Source organism: Pipistrellus kuhlii, unplaced genomic scaffold (assembly GCF_014108245.1).
Source record: "Pipistrellus kuhlii isolate mPipKuh1 unplaced genomic scaffold, mPipKuh1.p scaffold_m20_p_7, whole genome shotgun sequence".
NCBI classification, from domain to species: Eukaryota; Metazoa; Chordata; class Mammalia; order Chiroptera; family Vespertilionidae; genus Pipistrellus; species Pipistrellus kuhlii.
Genome location: NW_023425573.1, coordinates 27,875,744 through 27,893,141, shown reverse-complemented (window position 1 = coordinate 27,893,141; position 17,398 = coordinate 27,875,744). Strand labels below are relative to the sequence as shown.

At 49.5% G+C, this 17,398-nt stretch overlaps 1 protein-coding gene across 11 annotated transcripts in view; it reads right to left on the bottom strand.

Annotated features, from left to right (window-relative positions):
• Nucleotides 1-17,398, bottom strand: part of AGAP1 (ArfGAP with GTPase domain, ankyrin repeat and PH domain 1) — a 396,133-nt gene that overhangs the window by 172,552 nt on the left and 206,183 nt on the right. For all 11 annotated transcript variants that reach the window (XM_036420716.2, XM_036420719.2, XM_036420717.2 and 8 more), the window contains one exon: nucleotides 14,954-15,046. In XM_036420716.2, the coding sequence (XP_036276609.1) occupies nucleotides 14,954-15,046 (93 nt within the window). The remainder of the gene's footprint in view (nucleotides 1-14,953; nucleotides 15,047-17,398) is intronic.

The following is a 17,398-nucleotide window of genomic DNA, read 5'->3' as shown; positions in this document are numbered from 1 at the left end:
TAAGACAACAGTAACCAAGAGTCAAGACTTCTTCCCTAATGGAAACCAGAGCAGATGGGACCCACCAGGTGACACACCCTGGGGGGAAGGGGAAGATGGGGTGACGGGAGAAGTAAATTTTGTGAAGTAACTTTCAGGACAACATTCTGTGAGGAAACTTGTAAAATGAGAAATGTAGAGGGAGTGCTAAACACATAAGAAACCCGAAGTGCATGGTGAGGAGGCTCCTTTCACCCTGGTCAGATGCCCCGCCTGCCCGAGCACACCTCCCTGCAGGCAGAGGAAGGCCTCAGGACTCCCTGACCTGCCCCCCCCCCAATAAGAAAGGCCGGTAATGCCGCCGGGCAGCTGGGAGGGTGCCACCTGGAGTACAGGTCCCACCAGTGTTCCCATTCTGTCTACTGGAGCTGGCACCTTGCCACCCAGCTCATGCCTCCGCCTGCCTCTCCTGTCCCTGGAGCACCTGTGCCTGCACAGCGTCCACAGTTTACATTACACGTGACCTCTCACGTGTGCACGGACCAACATGCACACAGACCAAACTCGGAAGATCAGGGAATAAGTGTGTCAAGTCTAGAAAGGAGTTCTCACCACAACTTTATGCTTAACAGATTCAATGCTAAGCACATGCAGGTTCTGCTTTTCCTGACAAAAAGCAAAACATTACAGCCCATTTTTAAGAGTTGACATTGAAATAAACATCCATCGCCCTAACTGCAGCAAGAGCATAATGACAGTTATGCATGTAGGTGATCGAAGGGGAGGGCAGCAGAAACAATAACAGACTGACCTAAAAGGGAGGTAATCGTATTTTTCAACATGTCTTTTATGTTGCTTTTTGGGCCATAAGCACAGTCAACAAGACATTACAAATGTGTTATCCGCAGCGACGCCGAGGCCGCCGTGCCGGCAGCTGTCCGAAGGCAGCCAGCATCCTTTCAGAAACCCAAAAGGATGGCCGTTTCAGGCCCTCCCCCTAACCAGCGCCGACACGTGCACAATCCCGATGTCATGTCCAGGCTGTGGAGAGCAGGAAGGGATTGGACGGGAGGCAGACCCCAGCGGCTCCCGCCAGCCCTGGTTCCCTGTGCCCCTCGGATCCACACTCAATTTCAACGCGGAGGCCCCGGCCTCATTTTCTCCCGGCATCATTTCTCGGAGCAATTTACACGTTTCTACAAATGGTCTCTCGTATGGTTGTTCTTGCTGAATTGCAAACAATGAGGAAAGACTTTCATAAATCAAGTCGACCATCTCCTCCTCTGTAGATAATAAAAGGAGGGTTTACATTAGCGGGGGGGGCGGGGGGGGGAAATCAGGGGAACCTCCCTCAAACAGGAGCCGCAGAGACGCGTCCCCTCTGCTGAAATTACCCAGGCCCTCGAACACACTGGTTACCTTGATGAGAGCGCATAAAACCGCAGAGTGCCTGCTGTGTTTAAGGCATCTATGTTTATTTGCTTCTGCAAATATGAATGTGGGCAGTCCGAGGTAAGCACATATGTAATCTAAGTCTGAAAAACATTTTTACTGCTCTGGGAATAGTCGCTGTTAACTGAATGCAACAACAAAAAAGGGAGAAAAAAAAAAAGCACTCGGACCCCAGGGAATTACCAAATCAATTAACGAGTAATTCGGGAACTAATTTCTATATTGCCTCTTCGCACAGAATTGTATCTTTAATTTCTCCTGCAATAAGCATCTTGGTGATGGCCCTCACACGCGCTGCCGCTGCAAATGAGTTTACAAGGATCTCTTTTTGATTGGCTACAAGCATTATTTCTTCACAGTTCAGTGCGGCCGAAGCCAAGTGCTCCGCGAGATTTAATTATACCGGTAGCTACCAGTTACCAATTTGCAAGACCCACAGTGAGTACAGTACATTTCAAAGAACTAGTAATCAACTAATTAAAACCACAGTGAATTCCAGATACTCCAATTACAAGCAACTGCTGTGGAATCCACTTAGCGATTTTTGCATCCAGGGGGAAGGAGACAGGGAAGGTCTGGCTTGCACCCCATACAAGAGGGGAAAACCACCTTTGTTGCCCTTATACACGCACATACAGACACACACCCCACGTGTGGACCCTCACATACATGTGCGTGCACACGCACAGTACCAACCCAAGGCCCCTCAGCCTTGGGGCGGGGTAGGCACCGGTCCGCTCTGAGCAGGCCCTGGGTGTGCCCTGTGCCTGAGACTCTAATCTACCCGATGAAATCACACTGGAAGGTCAGCAGGGGACGAGGCGACCCTCGGTTTCAGAGAGAAGCAGACCTGTGTTGGAAGCTTGTCTGTGAATTATACTGCCTTACGAATGCTTGTGAGCAGAGTCTCAGCTCTCTCATCTGGGAAACGGAAAGATTACCGCCACGAAGCCTCGCAGGGCTGGCGGTGGATCAGAGCCTGCTGGGTAAAGGATGCACCCAAACTGCTTCCCACCCTTAGGAGCCAGACCTTTTCAAACGCCATGACCTTTATTTGTTCTTTCCCTCATGTGTAAACAGTCAGATCAAACAGCACAAAACTTAGGAAAAAATGTCAGGCTATAATACAATCAAAATACCTTCAATCGTTACTCGTTATTTTTGCTTTTATTAAAGCAGTGATGTCGACGTTAACAGTGGGAAGAGCAGGGGAGTGAGAAAAGATGGGTCCGGGACCCTGCACACAATAATGTGTAACCGCGGGCAAGTGTTAACCCTCCTGGGACTCAGTTTCCCTCCGTGTAAAGTGAGGCTACTTGCCGACTTTAAAGACAGCATGTTTTGTGCCAGGGCACTGTAATTCCACAACAAACGCGAGGAAAGTATTTGGCCATTTGGGCAAAAAAGGGAAGATCACAGGGGAAAAGATTGTTAATGTATAAAGAATTACTATATGTCAATGTAGTGCAGAAATGTATGTTTTTTATTCTGAGATAAATTACTGAAGAAAACCGTATAAACTCCTGAGCAGAATTACAATTTTCATGCAAAAACTGACCTGAGACCAAACCCAGGCAGGCGGACGGAAGGGTAGCAGGCACCCTGACGCCGGTCCTATTCCCACCAACCACTCACCTTCCACCAGAGCAGCGCCTAGCCACTCCGCAGTTTGATGGACAAACTGACATGCTTTTAAAGGAAAAAAACCGATAACTATTCTCAGGCCCTGGGATCACTGAGAACCTATCATGTGCCCACCCTCCAGGGCCCAGAGTTTCCGCACACCCTTGAGTTTGGGGATTGCCCCTATTCTCACTGGATCTAGCTCACCAGGTCCACTCACTCCCAAAGGCTCCTCCTCACCACCTCCCCAGCTCCTCCTCACCTCAACTCCTCCTCCCCATCCCCCTCTCGTCCTCCTCCTTACCCCAATTCACCAGGCTCCTCCTCCACACCTCAACTCCTCCTCCTCACCCCCCTCCTCCTCCTCCTCCTCACCCTGGACTCCCCCACCCCCTCCTTCTCACCCAGAACTCCTCCTCCTGCTCCTCTTCCTCCTCCTCCTCCTCCTTAAATTCCAAAATTGCCCCCACTTGTCCCTTCCCTCCAACACAGGAAGGCTGAACAAGCACTTACCTGCCAGTTCTCAGATGATAAATCAATGACCATTGGAAAAACAAGTCACAGGGAACAATCTTCACTGTCCTTTCACAGGAGGTGAAATGGATTTGAGTTGCAGATATTACTATGTTAAAGGCCGAGAAGTACTTCAATGTACGGGTTTACATGGAACAACTGCCCGTCAAGTTTTTTTTTTTTTTTTTTTTTTTTTTTTTGTGAGAAGGCATTTTGTGGCACTTAGACTCCTAATTCACATGGTACAAGGGGGAAAACAGGCTTTGCAAACGGACACGCATGCATACACAGTCCCCAGAGCACTTTACTCTGAGACTCTGCACATTTGTGTAAAAAAAAAAAAAAGTTGTTTTCATTTTCTAACCTACTTGTTATTGAATACAACTCATATTGTTAACAAAGTTTTTGGAAAATATCAGCACAGTCTCAACGTATCTCCCCTCAGTTATTCATCAATATCTTCAAAGGGAAAAATGATAACTTGCAATGGAGAAACTCTGTAGAACCCCCTCAACCAATCAACCAGATGAATGCCACCAATTAACAAGCTAATATGGCCGTCGCATAAGTGAGGGCACTGAGGAGGGCATAAGTGTTCCTGCCAAAAATGCATAAACCCCTATCCAAGAGACAATATGGGGCAGTGCAAATCACTTTCCAGATAACTGGTCAGGACTCCATATTAGAGAGAGGCCACGAGAGGCCGGAGACGGAGGCGCTGTCTCGGAGTGGAGGTGAGCAAGCGGAGAAACCACCCAATGCCAGCAGGGCTCTGGCCTGGATCCCGAGATGGGCGTGGACTAAGGTCTGCAGGTGAGCTCAGCTGCCCCTCTGCCATCACCCCGGGGTCAAAATGGTGCCCGGTGACGGAAATCTGTCACCACTAGGGAAAGCCAGGGGAAGGGCATACAGCAACTCCGTGCTATTTGTACAACTTATCTTCAAGTTAAAACTTAGTTCACTAATGTTAAATTCTTTAATTCTCCAATAATCCCTCCCCCCATTCACTTGTGTTCCTATTCGTCCAGTTTTAAACCAAATGCATAGATATTTTCATGTTCTAATTGTAAGATCCTGTTTTATGCTCTCACTTATTATGTATAAACAAGTATGCACCTTCACATGTCTTATCATGGACCATTTTAGTGGCTGCCTGCCAAGGAATATTCAGCTGACAATCACTAACTTCACTCCTTATTTATTGGAGTTTGTAGTTCCCATGTTTTAATATGATAAATAACTGCCGGGAAGGTTTTTTGTGCACTGATTTTTTTCCCCTTTCTCTTGAAGAATTATTCCCTAAGGATAAATTTATAGGAAAGAGATTATTGGGACAAAGTGAATAAAATGTTTTATGTCTTGCATGTTCTGCTAGCAACATAGCAATGCATACCCTAAGCTGTTTTTTCCCCCCTAATTTCATCTAAGAGCAGGATTTTATCACCTGTTGTTAATTATAAAACGAAGTATAAAATGATTTCTCATTGTCTTAAATTTCTAGTACTTTAGATATGAGCAAAGAAAGGCCAAATATCCACCCATGTCTATTTGGTTCTTGTTATTTCCAACCTCTTCTATGCTACTCATATGTCTGTATAGCTGGTACATTCATACTTTTCTACAAATTTATGCATATTAAAATCAATACACATTATTTTTCTATAGAAGAATTTTTTAGAAATTTATTTTAGACAGGGGATGGAGTGAAAGACAAACATCAATGTGAGAGAGAAACATTAATTGGTTGCCATCCATCCCCCATACATGCCCCGACTAAGGATTGAAATCACAACCTGGGCATGTGCCCTGGCCAGCACTCTCGCCTGCAACCTTGTATGAGATAACACTCCAACCCACTGGGCCACACTAGCCCGGGGCCACAGAAGAACTTTTGATGATGATCGTATTCTTGTTTTTAGCACTAATCAGAATCAAGAAGGCTGTGGTTGATGTAGACTGAATGGGGTAAAATTTTGATTATTGTAAAAAGAGTCCAGAGTTAATTTATGAGTTTGACATAAACAATTCTTACAAAAAAAAAATATATAATGAAAATATTTGTTTAGATGAAATTTCTTATCTGTGAACACCAAAAAGCAGCAGAGAAGTTTGAGAAGAAGCCAGTTTTCTTGGTCTTGACAAAGGTCTTATTCTTTGAAGATTAAAAGATGTACTTCTCTTGTTTCACCAAAATATAGTCTCCTATGTATTACACAAAACTGGTAAATTTAGAGAAAATGGAATTAAAAAGTATTCTCTCTTCAAATATATCTTTATATATATGTATATATATAAATTTTAAACAAACATAATGTATTATTTAGTGACTTTAGAGAGAAAGGGAGAGAAAAATTGAACTGTTGTTCCATTTATTTATATATTCATTAGTTAATTCTTTGTATGTGCCCTAAGCGGAGATTGAACCCACAAGGCTGAATAGGGATGGTGCTCTAACCAACTGAGCTATCCAGCCAGGGCTATATTTACTTTTTTAAACAAATATAAAATTTGTTTTGAGCCGAAACCGGTTTGGCTCAGTGGTAGAGTGTAGGTCTGCGGACTAAAAGGTACCAGGTTTGATTCCGGTCAGGGGCATGTACGTTGGTTGCGGGCACATCCCCGTAGGGGGAGTGCAAGAGGCAGCTGGTCGATGTTTCTAGCTCTCTATCTCTCTCCCTTCCTCTCTGTAAAAAATCAATAAAATATATATTTTTTTAAATTTGTTTTGAAAAAACTAAAAACTAAAAAAAATAACAACAAAGAAACAACAACCAACCAAATATTTTACACACTAACCAATTTATTGCCATCACTACTTCCCACCTTTTTGCTCTGCCCTATACACTCCGTGGGAGAGGGAGCCTCCCCACACCCTCCCCTCCAAGTGCATTCTCTCAGGAAGCAGGTGGGCCCAGAGGCATGGGAGGACCCACATGTCCACACACCAGGGAAGGTGGCAGCAAGAGCCCAGGCATTAGGGCAGGGAGAAGAGGAAGACACCATGTTGCCTCGGGACAAGGTAAGTTTCCTGGAACAGGAGCCTGCTGACATGGGCCTGAAGAGGCAGATGTGACAAGCCTGGATTAAAGGGACCAGAACCCTCCAAAACCGGGGAGCCATGTGTATGCAAAGAGCAAAGAGCCCCAAGTGACTAGGTTTCTAGTCAGGGGCTGAAATCTCTTGTGAGCCAGGCCATCTCGGGGGGGGACCACGCCCGTCCAGGTGCCAGACAGCATGTGATTTCAAGGACAGCCCCCACATAAGACAGGGTGTCGGGCTGGGACACCATGAGGAGTAGACTGCTATTGATTTCGGATCTGGTTTAGAAAAGATGGTCATTGTAAGCACAAGTTAGATCAGGGAGGAATGGACAGCAAAGACTGTCTAGAAACATAATCTAGAGAACTCCTGGAGTTGAATCCCAGCTCCACGCCTTATTAGCTCACTCACCTTGGTAATGTGACTAACCTCCCCCAGCCTCTGACACCTCTCAGCGGCGGCAATAAATTGTGTCTTCGGGTAGCAGAGAATTAAATGAAGTCAAATGATTACGTGACACAAGCATAGAAGATAATTTGCCCAACGGAGAAGATCCAGTGAAGCCACTTTGGCTGATTATTGGTGCTTCATTTTTTCCTTTAAAAATCAACCTTAAGCCGAAACCGGTTTGACTCAGTGGACAGACAGAGCGTCAGCCTGTGAACTGAAGGGTCTTGGGTTCGATTCCAGCACATACCTTGGTTGCGGGCACATCCCCAGTAGGGGGTGTGCAAGAGGCAGCTGATCGATGATTCTCTCTCATCTATGTTTCTAACCCTCTATCCCTCTCTCTTCTTCTCTATTAAAAAAAAAAAATCAATAAAATATATTTTTTAAAAAATCAACCCTAAGGGTCTCCACTGACCAGGAGTAAAATATCTTAACAATTGCACAGCACGGCATAAGAAATGCTTCCAGTGCAGGGGGGTGGGGGTGGGGCACGTCCAGCCCATTGGCTGTATCATTTGGTCTGGCCCTGCCAAGAAAACTGAAAAATGGGACTTGAAATTCAATAAATCTAGGAGCTTTATCCATAGGAACGTGACTTTTAAGTGGATAATTTTGTATGGCCCTGGAATGATATAAATATTCAAATGGCCCTAGGCAGAGAAAAGGTTCCCCTGTTCCAGCGGGATGGGTGCCAGCAACAGTCTTACTCCAAGTAACAGGTTAGTGCAACTTCAAAGGGTTTGAGCCCAAATCAGAACGTTTTAACTCATGTGTGTTTCCTATTGAATACAACAAGCCTCATGGCTCAGGCTCTCTGGATTCTCCAACATGCTGAATTTATCCCCACCAAACCAGCAATGCAAGAAATGCTAAAGTGTCTACTGTAAAAATAAAGAAACAGGAAGCGAAGAAGGAACACAGGGGTATAGAATAAAAATGGCATCAAATGAGCACCTATCAATAATCTCTTTAAATGTAAATGGATTAAATGCTCCAATCAAAAGACGTAGGGTAACAGATTGGATAAGAAAACAAGACCCATATATCTGTTGTCTACAAGAAACCCACTTCAGAAAAAGATGCACACAGACTGAGGGTGAAGGGATGGAAAAAGGTTTTCCAGGGGAATGGAAATGAAAAAAAAAAAAGCTGGGGTAGCAATACTTATATCTGACAAATTAGATCTCAGAGTGAAGGACATAACAAGAGATAATGAAGGTCACTTCATAATACTAAAGGGAGCAATCCAACAAGAAGAAACTGCCAAATCCCTGTGTGGAAGCCCTAACGTGACTGTATTTAGAGAGAGGACCCTTGAGCTGATCAAGGTTAAATAAGGTCATTTGGGTGGGACCCTAACCCAGTGACTGGTGGCCTTATAAGAAGAGGAAGAGACGCCAGGAGGGTCCACACACAGAGGACACAGGAAGAAGGCCCCGGTCTACACCACAGCCGGTGGTGTCTGTGGTGGCAGCCCTAGCAGACCCTCACACTGTGATGCTGGGCAACTGACATCGTCTCCCTGAACCTAACTTCTCATCTGTGAAGTGGGGACCATCGTACCTACTACTTCCTGGCTCAGGGGGATGACAGCATGGGGTCCGGCAGATCTGGCACTCAGTAGGTTGTACATAAACATAGGTTTACCACGAACCCGCTGAGGGATTTTAACTACTCAGCATCATGAACCCTGCGGGGATGAGATGAGTGAAGATACCTCAGATTTAGGAAGAACACGGGACAGTCGCTCGGAAAGAGTAGGCCACCCAGGCCAGCCCTGGGGCACTGCCTGCAGGCGTCCCCTCCTGGGGAGCCTAGGGCGCTGAGCTGCCACGGTCTCCCCTCCGCACACGGCCGCTGTGTGGGAACACGTCAGCTGGCGTGGGGCGACCACACCCTCGGGAGTTCTTCAACAGGCAGCCACAGATCTTGGCAACAGGATGCTGTCCCCCCTCCTCTCAGGCTCCTCTGGCCCCTCCCCCTGCTCTGTGCTCATCCTGCTCTTCCCCCCTCTGGTGACGCCCACGTGTACCTCCAAGTCCAGTGGAAATGCACCCCACCTCCATTTCCCTCGCCCTCGCCCTCACTCTCAACCTTCCAGCTTAGACTCTACCACTGCTGAGCTCCTGGGACTCCTAGGGTCCTTCCAACATACCTCCATGCAAGCCTCCCCCCCCCATCTGGAGGCTGGGGGTTGGGGTCTTCACGGTTCCCCTGAGTCACAGACATCTTACCCTCTCTGTCCCCAGGCCCTGGCAGAGTACCAGGCATGTCTGCCCAGGGTGGAGAATGGCTGCCACAAGCTGATGGAGTCTAATGGGAAATAAGGCCCAAACCTAATGTCTTATCTACTCCTCAAGACACAAATAAATTCCGGCAACACATGTCAATGCTGACTTTGAGAAACGATCCTCTACTTGTGAGTTTGTTATTTCTGAGCTCATAAAGAACTAGGTATCATCATCATCATCATCATCATTGAACTTCTGAAGAAAACAAACGTTTTGCTAAAATGCATCCCTTAGTCAGATACTGTTGCTTCTGGATTATGGATACCCAGAGGACACATTGAATTTTAAAGTGAACTTCCACTCCGGAAATAACACCCTGCTTGCTGGCAGTTTATATCGTATCAAGCACCGAAGCCTACGTTACTCTGATTCTCTCTCCCCGGCGGACCTCGGGACCAAGTGAAGTAATAGTTTAAATTATTTTTCAGGTTTATATATATAGGATGGATGATGTATTTTGGTTCAAGTCATGTCTGGGTTTTGTAGAGACCACAGGGCCATACACCTCCATCGCCAAATGGGTCAGAGGACAGGGGAGGCCGTGCCCTACTCGTTCACAGATGGACGACTGTCAATTCCCATGGAAGCACCCAGATGTCCTCCACTGTTTGCCGACGACCGTAGGAGATTTGAGGAATTGAATTAAAGGCTTGTGAGGCACCCACCTGACCCATTCAATTAATAACTGTGATTGGCCGAGTGTCTGGCCTGCACCAGGCTGGCCGCAATGCTCTCAGGGAGTTGCTCACCCAAGTGAGGCAAATGAGCTCTCGGGGCACTGGGGGCCATGTCAGTAAATTACCTGCTTCTGGGGCTCTACATGGGCCCGGTGCCCGGGCAGAGCTGATCTGCCACATGGGCAGACAGCCTATTCCCGGGCACCTTCTGATCACCGTGGTTCCTCTGTGCTCAGGCTCAGTAAACGGGAGCCCTCTCCATGCTCCCTCTACAGATGCGGGGCAGAAGGCACAGCATTTTCTCTCCCTATCTCTCCCTGTCTCCAAGTTTTGGCTGGGTATTCCAATCTGAAAGCATATGACATTGAGCAGTTGACCAACCTGCTGCGAGCAGCGTCAAACTTCCAGGAGACTCACGAGTGAGTGTCATTAGGTGGCTTTTCTCACAATCCAGCCCTAGCCTGGAGCCCAGGTTCCAGACAGCGCAGGTCAGCGGCCTGCGGCAGGCCGGCCGAGGGGATTAACTCCAGAGGTTCCTTTCACATAATTGGCAATTGCTTCTTTCTGCTCAACTGAGAATCAAAAACGGCGCACAACTTCCAAACCGTTCGCAGGAGGGCGGGGGGTGAGTGCTTCGGGGAAGCTCCGCCCTCGGCTCTTCCTCCGGCCTGGGAAGGGCTTTCCTGGGATGCAGGCGGCTGTGAGAAACCTTTGCTCTCATGGACCATCCCTGGAGGTGGCCACAACATCCGGGTTCAAGGTCAAAATTAAGATCTGACAAACCTCGGGAAGCCGGTGGGTGCCTGTGCTCCATCGTGGGGCATCATGAACATGAGATGCTCACCAGGTCCCCACATAACCGCGAGGCCCAGGACCCAGGAAGTACCCCCTGGCTTGAGGCGGCAAAGCCAGAGCCAAAGAGCGGGTGACCTACGTGACCATCCTGGTTGACAGCCCAGCTCAAGTCTGGCCACCCACACCTCTTCACCTGAACCTTGTCAAAGGCAATGCAGACACGCTTCCCTCGAATTACCGACCAATTCATGAATTTTAAAAATTTCCAAAAGCAGTATGCCGATACAGTGTTTTGTCCACAAATCTCTAAAAGTTCTCTGAGTCCCGTGAGCACTTAAATCTTTAAAAACCAAGCTGCTGGGGACGGGACGCACAGGCCGTGCTGATGAGGCCTGTGGGGCCCCTGTGGGGCTGCACTCGGGAGGGTCTTCCCTGCAGCCTCATTCACAGGCGGCCCCAGGCCTTCCCGTATCCCCTCCACACCCAGCCCCGGCAGGACCACCCCGCGTGGCCCGACGAAGAACGTGGCTTGTCTTAAGGAACAACAGGCTCCCAAATAGAAACAAAACAACAGACACATAATAAAGCAAAGAGCCTGACCAGCGTGGCTCAGCGACTGAGCGTGGACTGATGAACCAGGAGGTCACGTTTGATTCCAGGTCAGGGCACATGCCCGGGTTGTGGGCATACAGGAGGCAGCTAATCAGTGATCCCCTCTCATCATTGATATTTCTAACTATCTCTCCCTCTCCTTCCTCTCTGAAATCAATAAAAATGTATTTAAAAAAATAAAGCAAAGAGCCCTTTTATACTCATTTTCACTCAAGTCTCATGAGATCACATCCTACCTCAAGATTCTGTGGTGTTTCACTGGTCCCCAGCAAATCCGAACTATGGATTGTTTTTTTCCCTTGTGTAAGCATGACAAGACGCACTGATCGAGATCTTAGAAATGCAAATACACCGGAGCGCACGTTAGTAAGTGTGGACGAGGGGAGGCGAGGCCGCTGGGTCTGTTTTTCGAAGGGAGGGGAGGAGGGAGCAAGCGTCACGGGGCCTGGCTCTGGCCGGGAGTCTGCGGGGTAGGGGGTGAGGCCAGGGCCCGGGCTGCAGATCTGTCCTGTAATATAGAGATTAAAAAATGCGAAAGGGAAGGAAAGAAAGGAGAGCACACAGCTGCCGTCCCCCAAACAGACCTCCCATCTGCCACCCATGATTTGCATGTCACCTTCTCCGGGCTCATTTGTACTTCATTAACTGCCATTGACTTAACAAGATTTATGCAAATGACACCATAGGAGCTCCCCAACTCCCACTGCAATCAAGTGATTATGTATGTACAACTCTCCACAGCAATGAAAAATTCATACGTGACAGGCCACTCGCCGCCGAGCTGGGCCTCTGGCTTTCTCTTTTCTTTGCTTTGCTTTTTAATTTCTATTCCAGTAGACTTATCCTATTAGGAAAGAAAGAAGATGCTCTCTGAACCAAATCTCCTCCAAGGCCTCAGGAAGGACAAAAAAAAAAGGGGGGGAGGTGGGCCTGGGTCCTCAGGAAATGAAGTTATTTTGCAGAAAACAAGTCATATTGTTGATGAGCAGCCCTTCCCCGGGAACCAGGGAGAGAGGAGATCCCTGCCGGCCGTGACCCTGCTGGCTCCCACCTGGGGAAGAGCCTCCGCTCGCACAGTGAACAGGCTGAGGCCTGAGTGATGTCATTCACCGGAACGCCGACCGTCTGTAGGATGAGTCAGGTGGGAGTGTGCTCAAGATAGTCTGTCCCAACCCATCGGTACAAGGTCCCCGTGGGGAGGGGCACAAAGACGGCCGCGATCAGATGCTGGCCTGCCCCAGCCAGCACCATGGCTGGCGCCAAGAAGGTCGTGGAGGTTCCCATGGGCGTGTGTGTGTGGGGGAGGGAGGGTGCCCAGCACGCAAGGCAGGGCTGGAGCGAGGGCTGAGTGAGGAGACAAAGCGCTGTGCTTCTGGTGAGGACGGAGCATGCCTATGGCAGAAGCTTCCCAATGGGAGAATGGCTGCTTCCCCCGAGAGCCACGAGTGCCCCTGTGCTGTCCCCAGAGAAACCCGGCCCTGCAGGCGCCGTCTGAGAAGTTTCTCCTACGCAAGCACAGGCGTTCTGTCCGAGGTCAGGGTCACACGTTACACACGAGGTCGCTTTTTTACACACGAGGCGCCGGCAAGTGCCAAGCATCAGGATTCGAAGATCCAGATTTGCTGGAATTAAAAAATTCTCCCTGGAATCTCCACATGCTAGTGTTCCAAGGGCCTTGGATGTGGTCCAGCGCCCCCTGTCACAGATGCGGGTCCTGAGGCTGGACGTCCTATCAGGTGTGGGTTTCCAGGACAAGCTCACCCGTGGACACAGCACATGGGCGGAGTGTGTGTGTGTGGGGGGGGAAGGGGGGAGGAGGATGATGGCTGCAAGAACCAAGGAATCCTGTGCACGACTCACTGGGAATGCAGACCTGACTTAGACGTCCACAAGGTTATTTTGAACATTGGCAATTAAAAGGCTTCCACGGATTGGCTCGGTTTACACTTCATGGTTGACGTCCTTCCTCACACAGACTGGACCCCGAGCCTCCGAGGAGGAGCAGGCCCCACTGAGTGGCTCTGGGACCAGGACCCGCCGGGCCTGAGCAGCCGCCCCCGGGGACAGCAGGCGTGAACGAAGGGAACAGTCTAGTATTAAGCTCTAATGTCCCCAGAACCAATTACTGAATGAGAGTAAGAGAGCAGAAGGTTTTTATAATTCTAGCTAAAACAGTATCAGCAGCATAAAAATCACACATTACCGTTACGTCATGCGGAGAGCTGGGTTGATAAACGAACACACAGAGAAAACAGTAAGTGTGCGTGGACCTCCCCAGGGAGGGAACCGCGAGAGGGAACACACCAGCCAGCAAAGGGGACAGAAGCGGGTTTTTCTTAATGGGGCCCCGTAGCGGTCCCCACCGTTGTTGGCCAGGCTGTGAATGTGTCTTGTAAAGAACTCTGCAGCCTCCCTACTCTGGTCCCCCCATGACACTGTGCTAACCGCCTCCCCCCGCCCCCCCAATCTAACCTGTTCCTCAAACATAGCAGCTACGGCTACATTCCCAAAGGTGCGGCCCTTTAAGGCTCCTACAGCTGCGGAGATCCGCCAAGGGGCGTGCAGAAGGGGTTGGCGGAGACCGGCCACCCAGAGGGTCATCTCGGTCATAGCAAAGCCCCCGCAGGAGAGGCAGAGCCGACATGCTGCCCACGGGTTCCCTCGTTCAGGCGGAATGCACTGAAAACCAACTGGCCTTCTTTAACCAACTGAAAGATGGCATTTCCGGAAGCCACGCTACCGGGTTAAACTCCTCATTTTCCTTGGAAATACAGCAGCAAACGATGCCCCGGGAAGGCCCCGTTCTGCTTGCGACATAAAGCAATTTGGTGTCTGGTCTCTGGGCTAATGAAAACCTACCCAGGCTAGCAACCTGGGCCAAAACAAATGCTCGCATTCAGTCCTCCGGTGTAATGAGGAAGTTTAATTAAGGCCCCCCATTACAGCTGTAAATGTTCCTTTATATAATAAGGTCTAAATGAAACCGAACCTAATCAAAGTTACAATTCCTTCATTAGCAAATTACAAACAAGAGCGCACAGCTGACACACCGGCTATGATTATCACAACTAATTGCCTCGTTGTTACAAACTAGCCTGAAACGGTGTTCAGATGTCCGTCTGCGAGAGCAAATTAGGGCCACGTCGGGCTATTCCCGGGCTCACAGGGGGCTCTTGTGCGGAGATCTGATTTACCCCGTTGGCCGGCGGCCGGCCAGCAGCCCCATCAAAGCCGGGCTACAAAGGCGGCCTTTGAAGCCAGCGCGGCCCGGGACGCTCTCCATATGCGGGCGGGCAGACCGCACTTCATTAGGCCTGTTGTCACATTTCTCCCTCTTCTCATTCTAATGATCCCATTTTAATACGCACAGGAACCTCTTCTAATTGATGTCAAGTGAGTGGCTTCCACATTCATCAGCGGAGCACATCAAACAGACCTCGGCGGCGCGCAGGCCGGCGTCAGGGCCGGGAGGGACGGAGGTGTGTCCCCGTGGCGGCGAGGGGAGGGCGGGCGGCGGCGTACCTGTTTAATTGGGATGGCTCGGCCGCTCCCAATGCTGTCCGCACGACTCTCCAGGCCTTTCTTCTCTTTGTCTGGGTCACTCCCTTTCCGAGACTGCAAAAACGAAAATAAAGTTAGCGTCTGGCCAGGGCTGCGGCTCACAGATGGCAACAGGGCTGCCCTGAAGGATGCACTTTCTGCAAATGTGTGTTTGGAGGCCAGGGAAGGGAGGGGGTATGCACGCAGACACCAGCATGCACGCCTCAGAAGCAGGCTGCTGTGGGTTCTTTCGTCTCCATGGATGTGTCATCTCAGGGAGAGTTTTGCAAACTTTTCCCCCTGCAAAATTATCTTTTAATTCTTTTTTAAAGAGTTCAAAATTCAATTACTAGAAACCAATGGACCATATAGGAAAGTAACGCCCAACAGGAGAAATACATTCCGAAGCTGCCGCTGATCCAGCCGGGAAGGCAAGGGCTCCTGGCTGCTTGTTGGGGAGCCCCGCGACATAAACGCACACATTTAATTAACGTCGGAAGCATTAAAAAAATTCTATTAACGGCTCAGCTGTGCGATGTGATGGTGCATGCTCGATTCGTATCGAGGTGTCGGTGATGCTTTTTATTGCCTCGGCATGGTTAGGAAACAGCAAATTCTAAGTCAAACTCGTGTATAACCCTCCCCCCCCAAAAAAAATGGGAAGAAAAAGTTGAAAATATCTTTTTGATGAGACATCAGTACTTGGGGGGAAACGAGCAGCTTGGTTTGCCGAGCTCCGGGGGCAGTTTCCCACCATGGGGTAAACAGCCTGGGAGCTGGGAGATAGCGACCAGCGTGAGGGCAGACTGGTGGTGCCCAATCCGGGGGCTGCACCTGAAGCGACAGGGCCCTGGGGACACTGGGGACCGCCTCCTCGGCGACATCTCCAGCTCTCGGCCGCACTGGGAAGTCGGAGCGCAGTGGTTCCCTGACAGATTTATTTCATTATGAGAGAAAGATCTGAGACTCGTCCTCCTTAATAACTGTGCTGACAAGTGACAACTTCACTCCATTACTTTTCAATGGGAACATTACTCACGCAATATTGAAAATGGAGAAACATTTTCGTGTGCTTTTCAAATCTGAGATGATGTATGAAATGAGCAGGCGCGGTGGTGACCGGTGCCGCCGTGACAAGGGGAAGGCACACGCTTTCAAAGGGGAGCACGAGGGGTGCTGGTTCTGCGTCAGGGGCGCTGCCATGGGACGTAGGAGAAGGTGGGGCTCCCAGGGCCACAGGTGCTCATCAGAGTGTGCCTCCGGACGACCATCTGGGGAACACCCACTGTGCGCCTGTCTTCCTGGGACGGTCAAAGCCGGAATGTCACGACAGGAAATGAAACAAGCAACACACAGAAAGCTGCAGGAGAACCTAAAACGGAAGGCTTATCCCAGAGGGCAAGAAAGGAAACGGAGCTATTTATAAGTTCCTTGCCATGAATTTTAGCTAGGGGTTAGGGACTCACTTTTCTCTAATTAATAATGTGCAGCAAGAGCCATGCAATAATCCTACATTCTCTTCTTCCCAAACCTCAATTCACTGGGAAGCTGGAACTCGAAGTCTCTTGTTATGAAAAATAAGACTCAATGCTCACAGGGATAATTTTTTTGAAATTTAAATCCACAGAGATCATGAAAGGTGCTCTGGGAAGTTTATAAATTCGGGAATCCATCTTCATTACTCACGATTAACCAGAATGATTAACAAAACAAACAGGAACACGCGAACGTCTCCCTCGAGGCAGCACATCTGCCCCCGTCGCTCGGAGCAGGACGCTCGGGTTCCGGGAGGCGGGACTGAGGAGATGCACTCGGTCCGTGTTTGATCCCACTCTCCGGGACGCGTGCGAGTGAAGCACGGCCAACACACAGCGGGCGATGCATCCCCCAACAACTAGCATTCTGGAGAGAGCCCTAAAACTATTATAACATTTCCAGGAGAGAGTGGTGGCAAGTGGTCTGCTGAATCTCAGCCCATGATTACGTTTGCTGCAGCATGCTGAGCACAAGCCCAACCACTAAACGAACACAGACCCGCTGAACAGAAGCACTGCCACACGCACACACACACACACACACACACACACACCCAGGACGGTCCCCGGGTTTGCTGCCACTCGGGGACGACAGCCCCAGGGGCACGGCCTGCGTTCCTGCTGAAAGGGCCCCGTGAAATCGTCAGCTTCGCGGCAGCGCTGGTCCCCGCCGCCTGTGCTGGGAGTGACTGCGGCGCGTCTGCCCGACACGCACAGCTAGAAACCTAACGGGAGTTTACGCACCCGCCATGGAGGGCCGGCAACACGCCCAGAGTGAAGGCTTAGCCTGTTTCTATGAGCCGGGCAGTATGTCCTCACCATCTTTGGTCACAGGGCAAGCAAGGCTGTGTGTGACGGTGTTGGCATGATATAGGGAGCTTTAAAAAACACC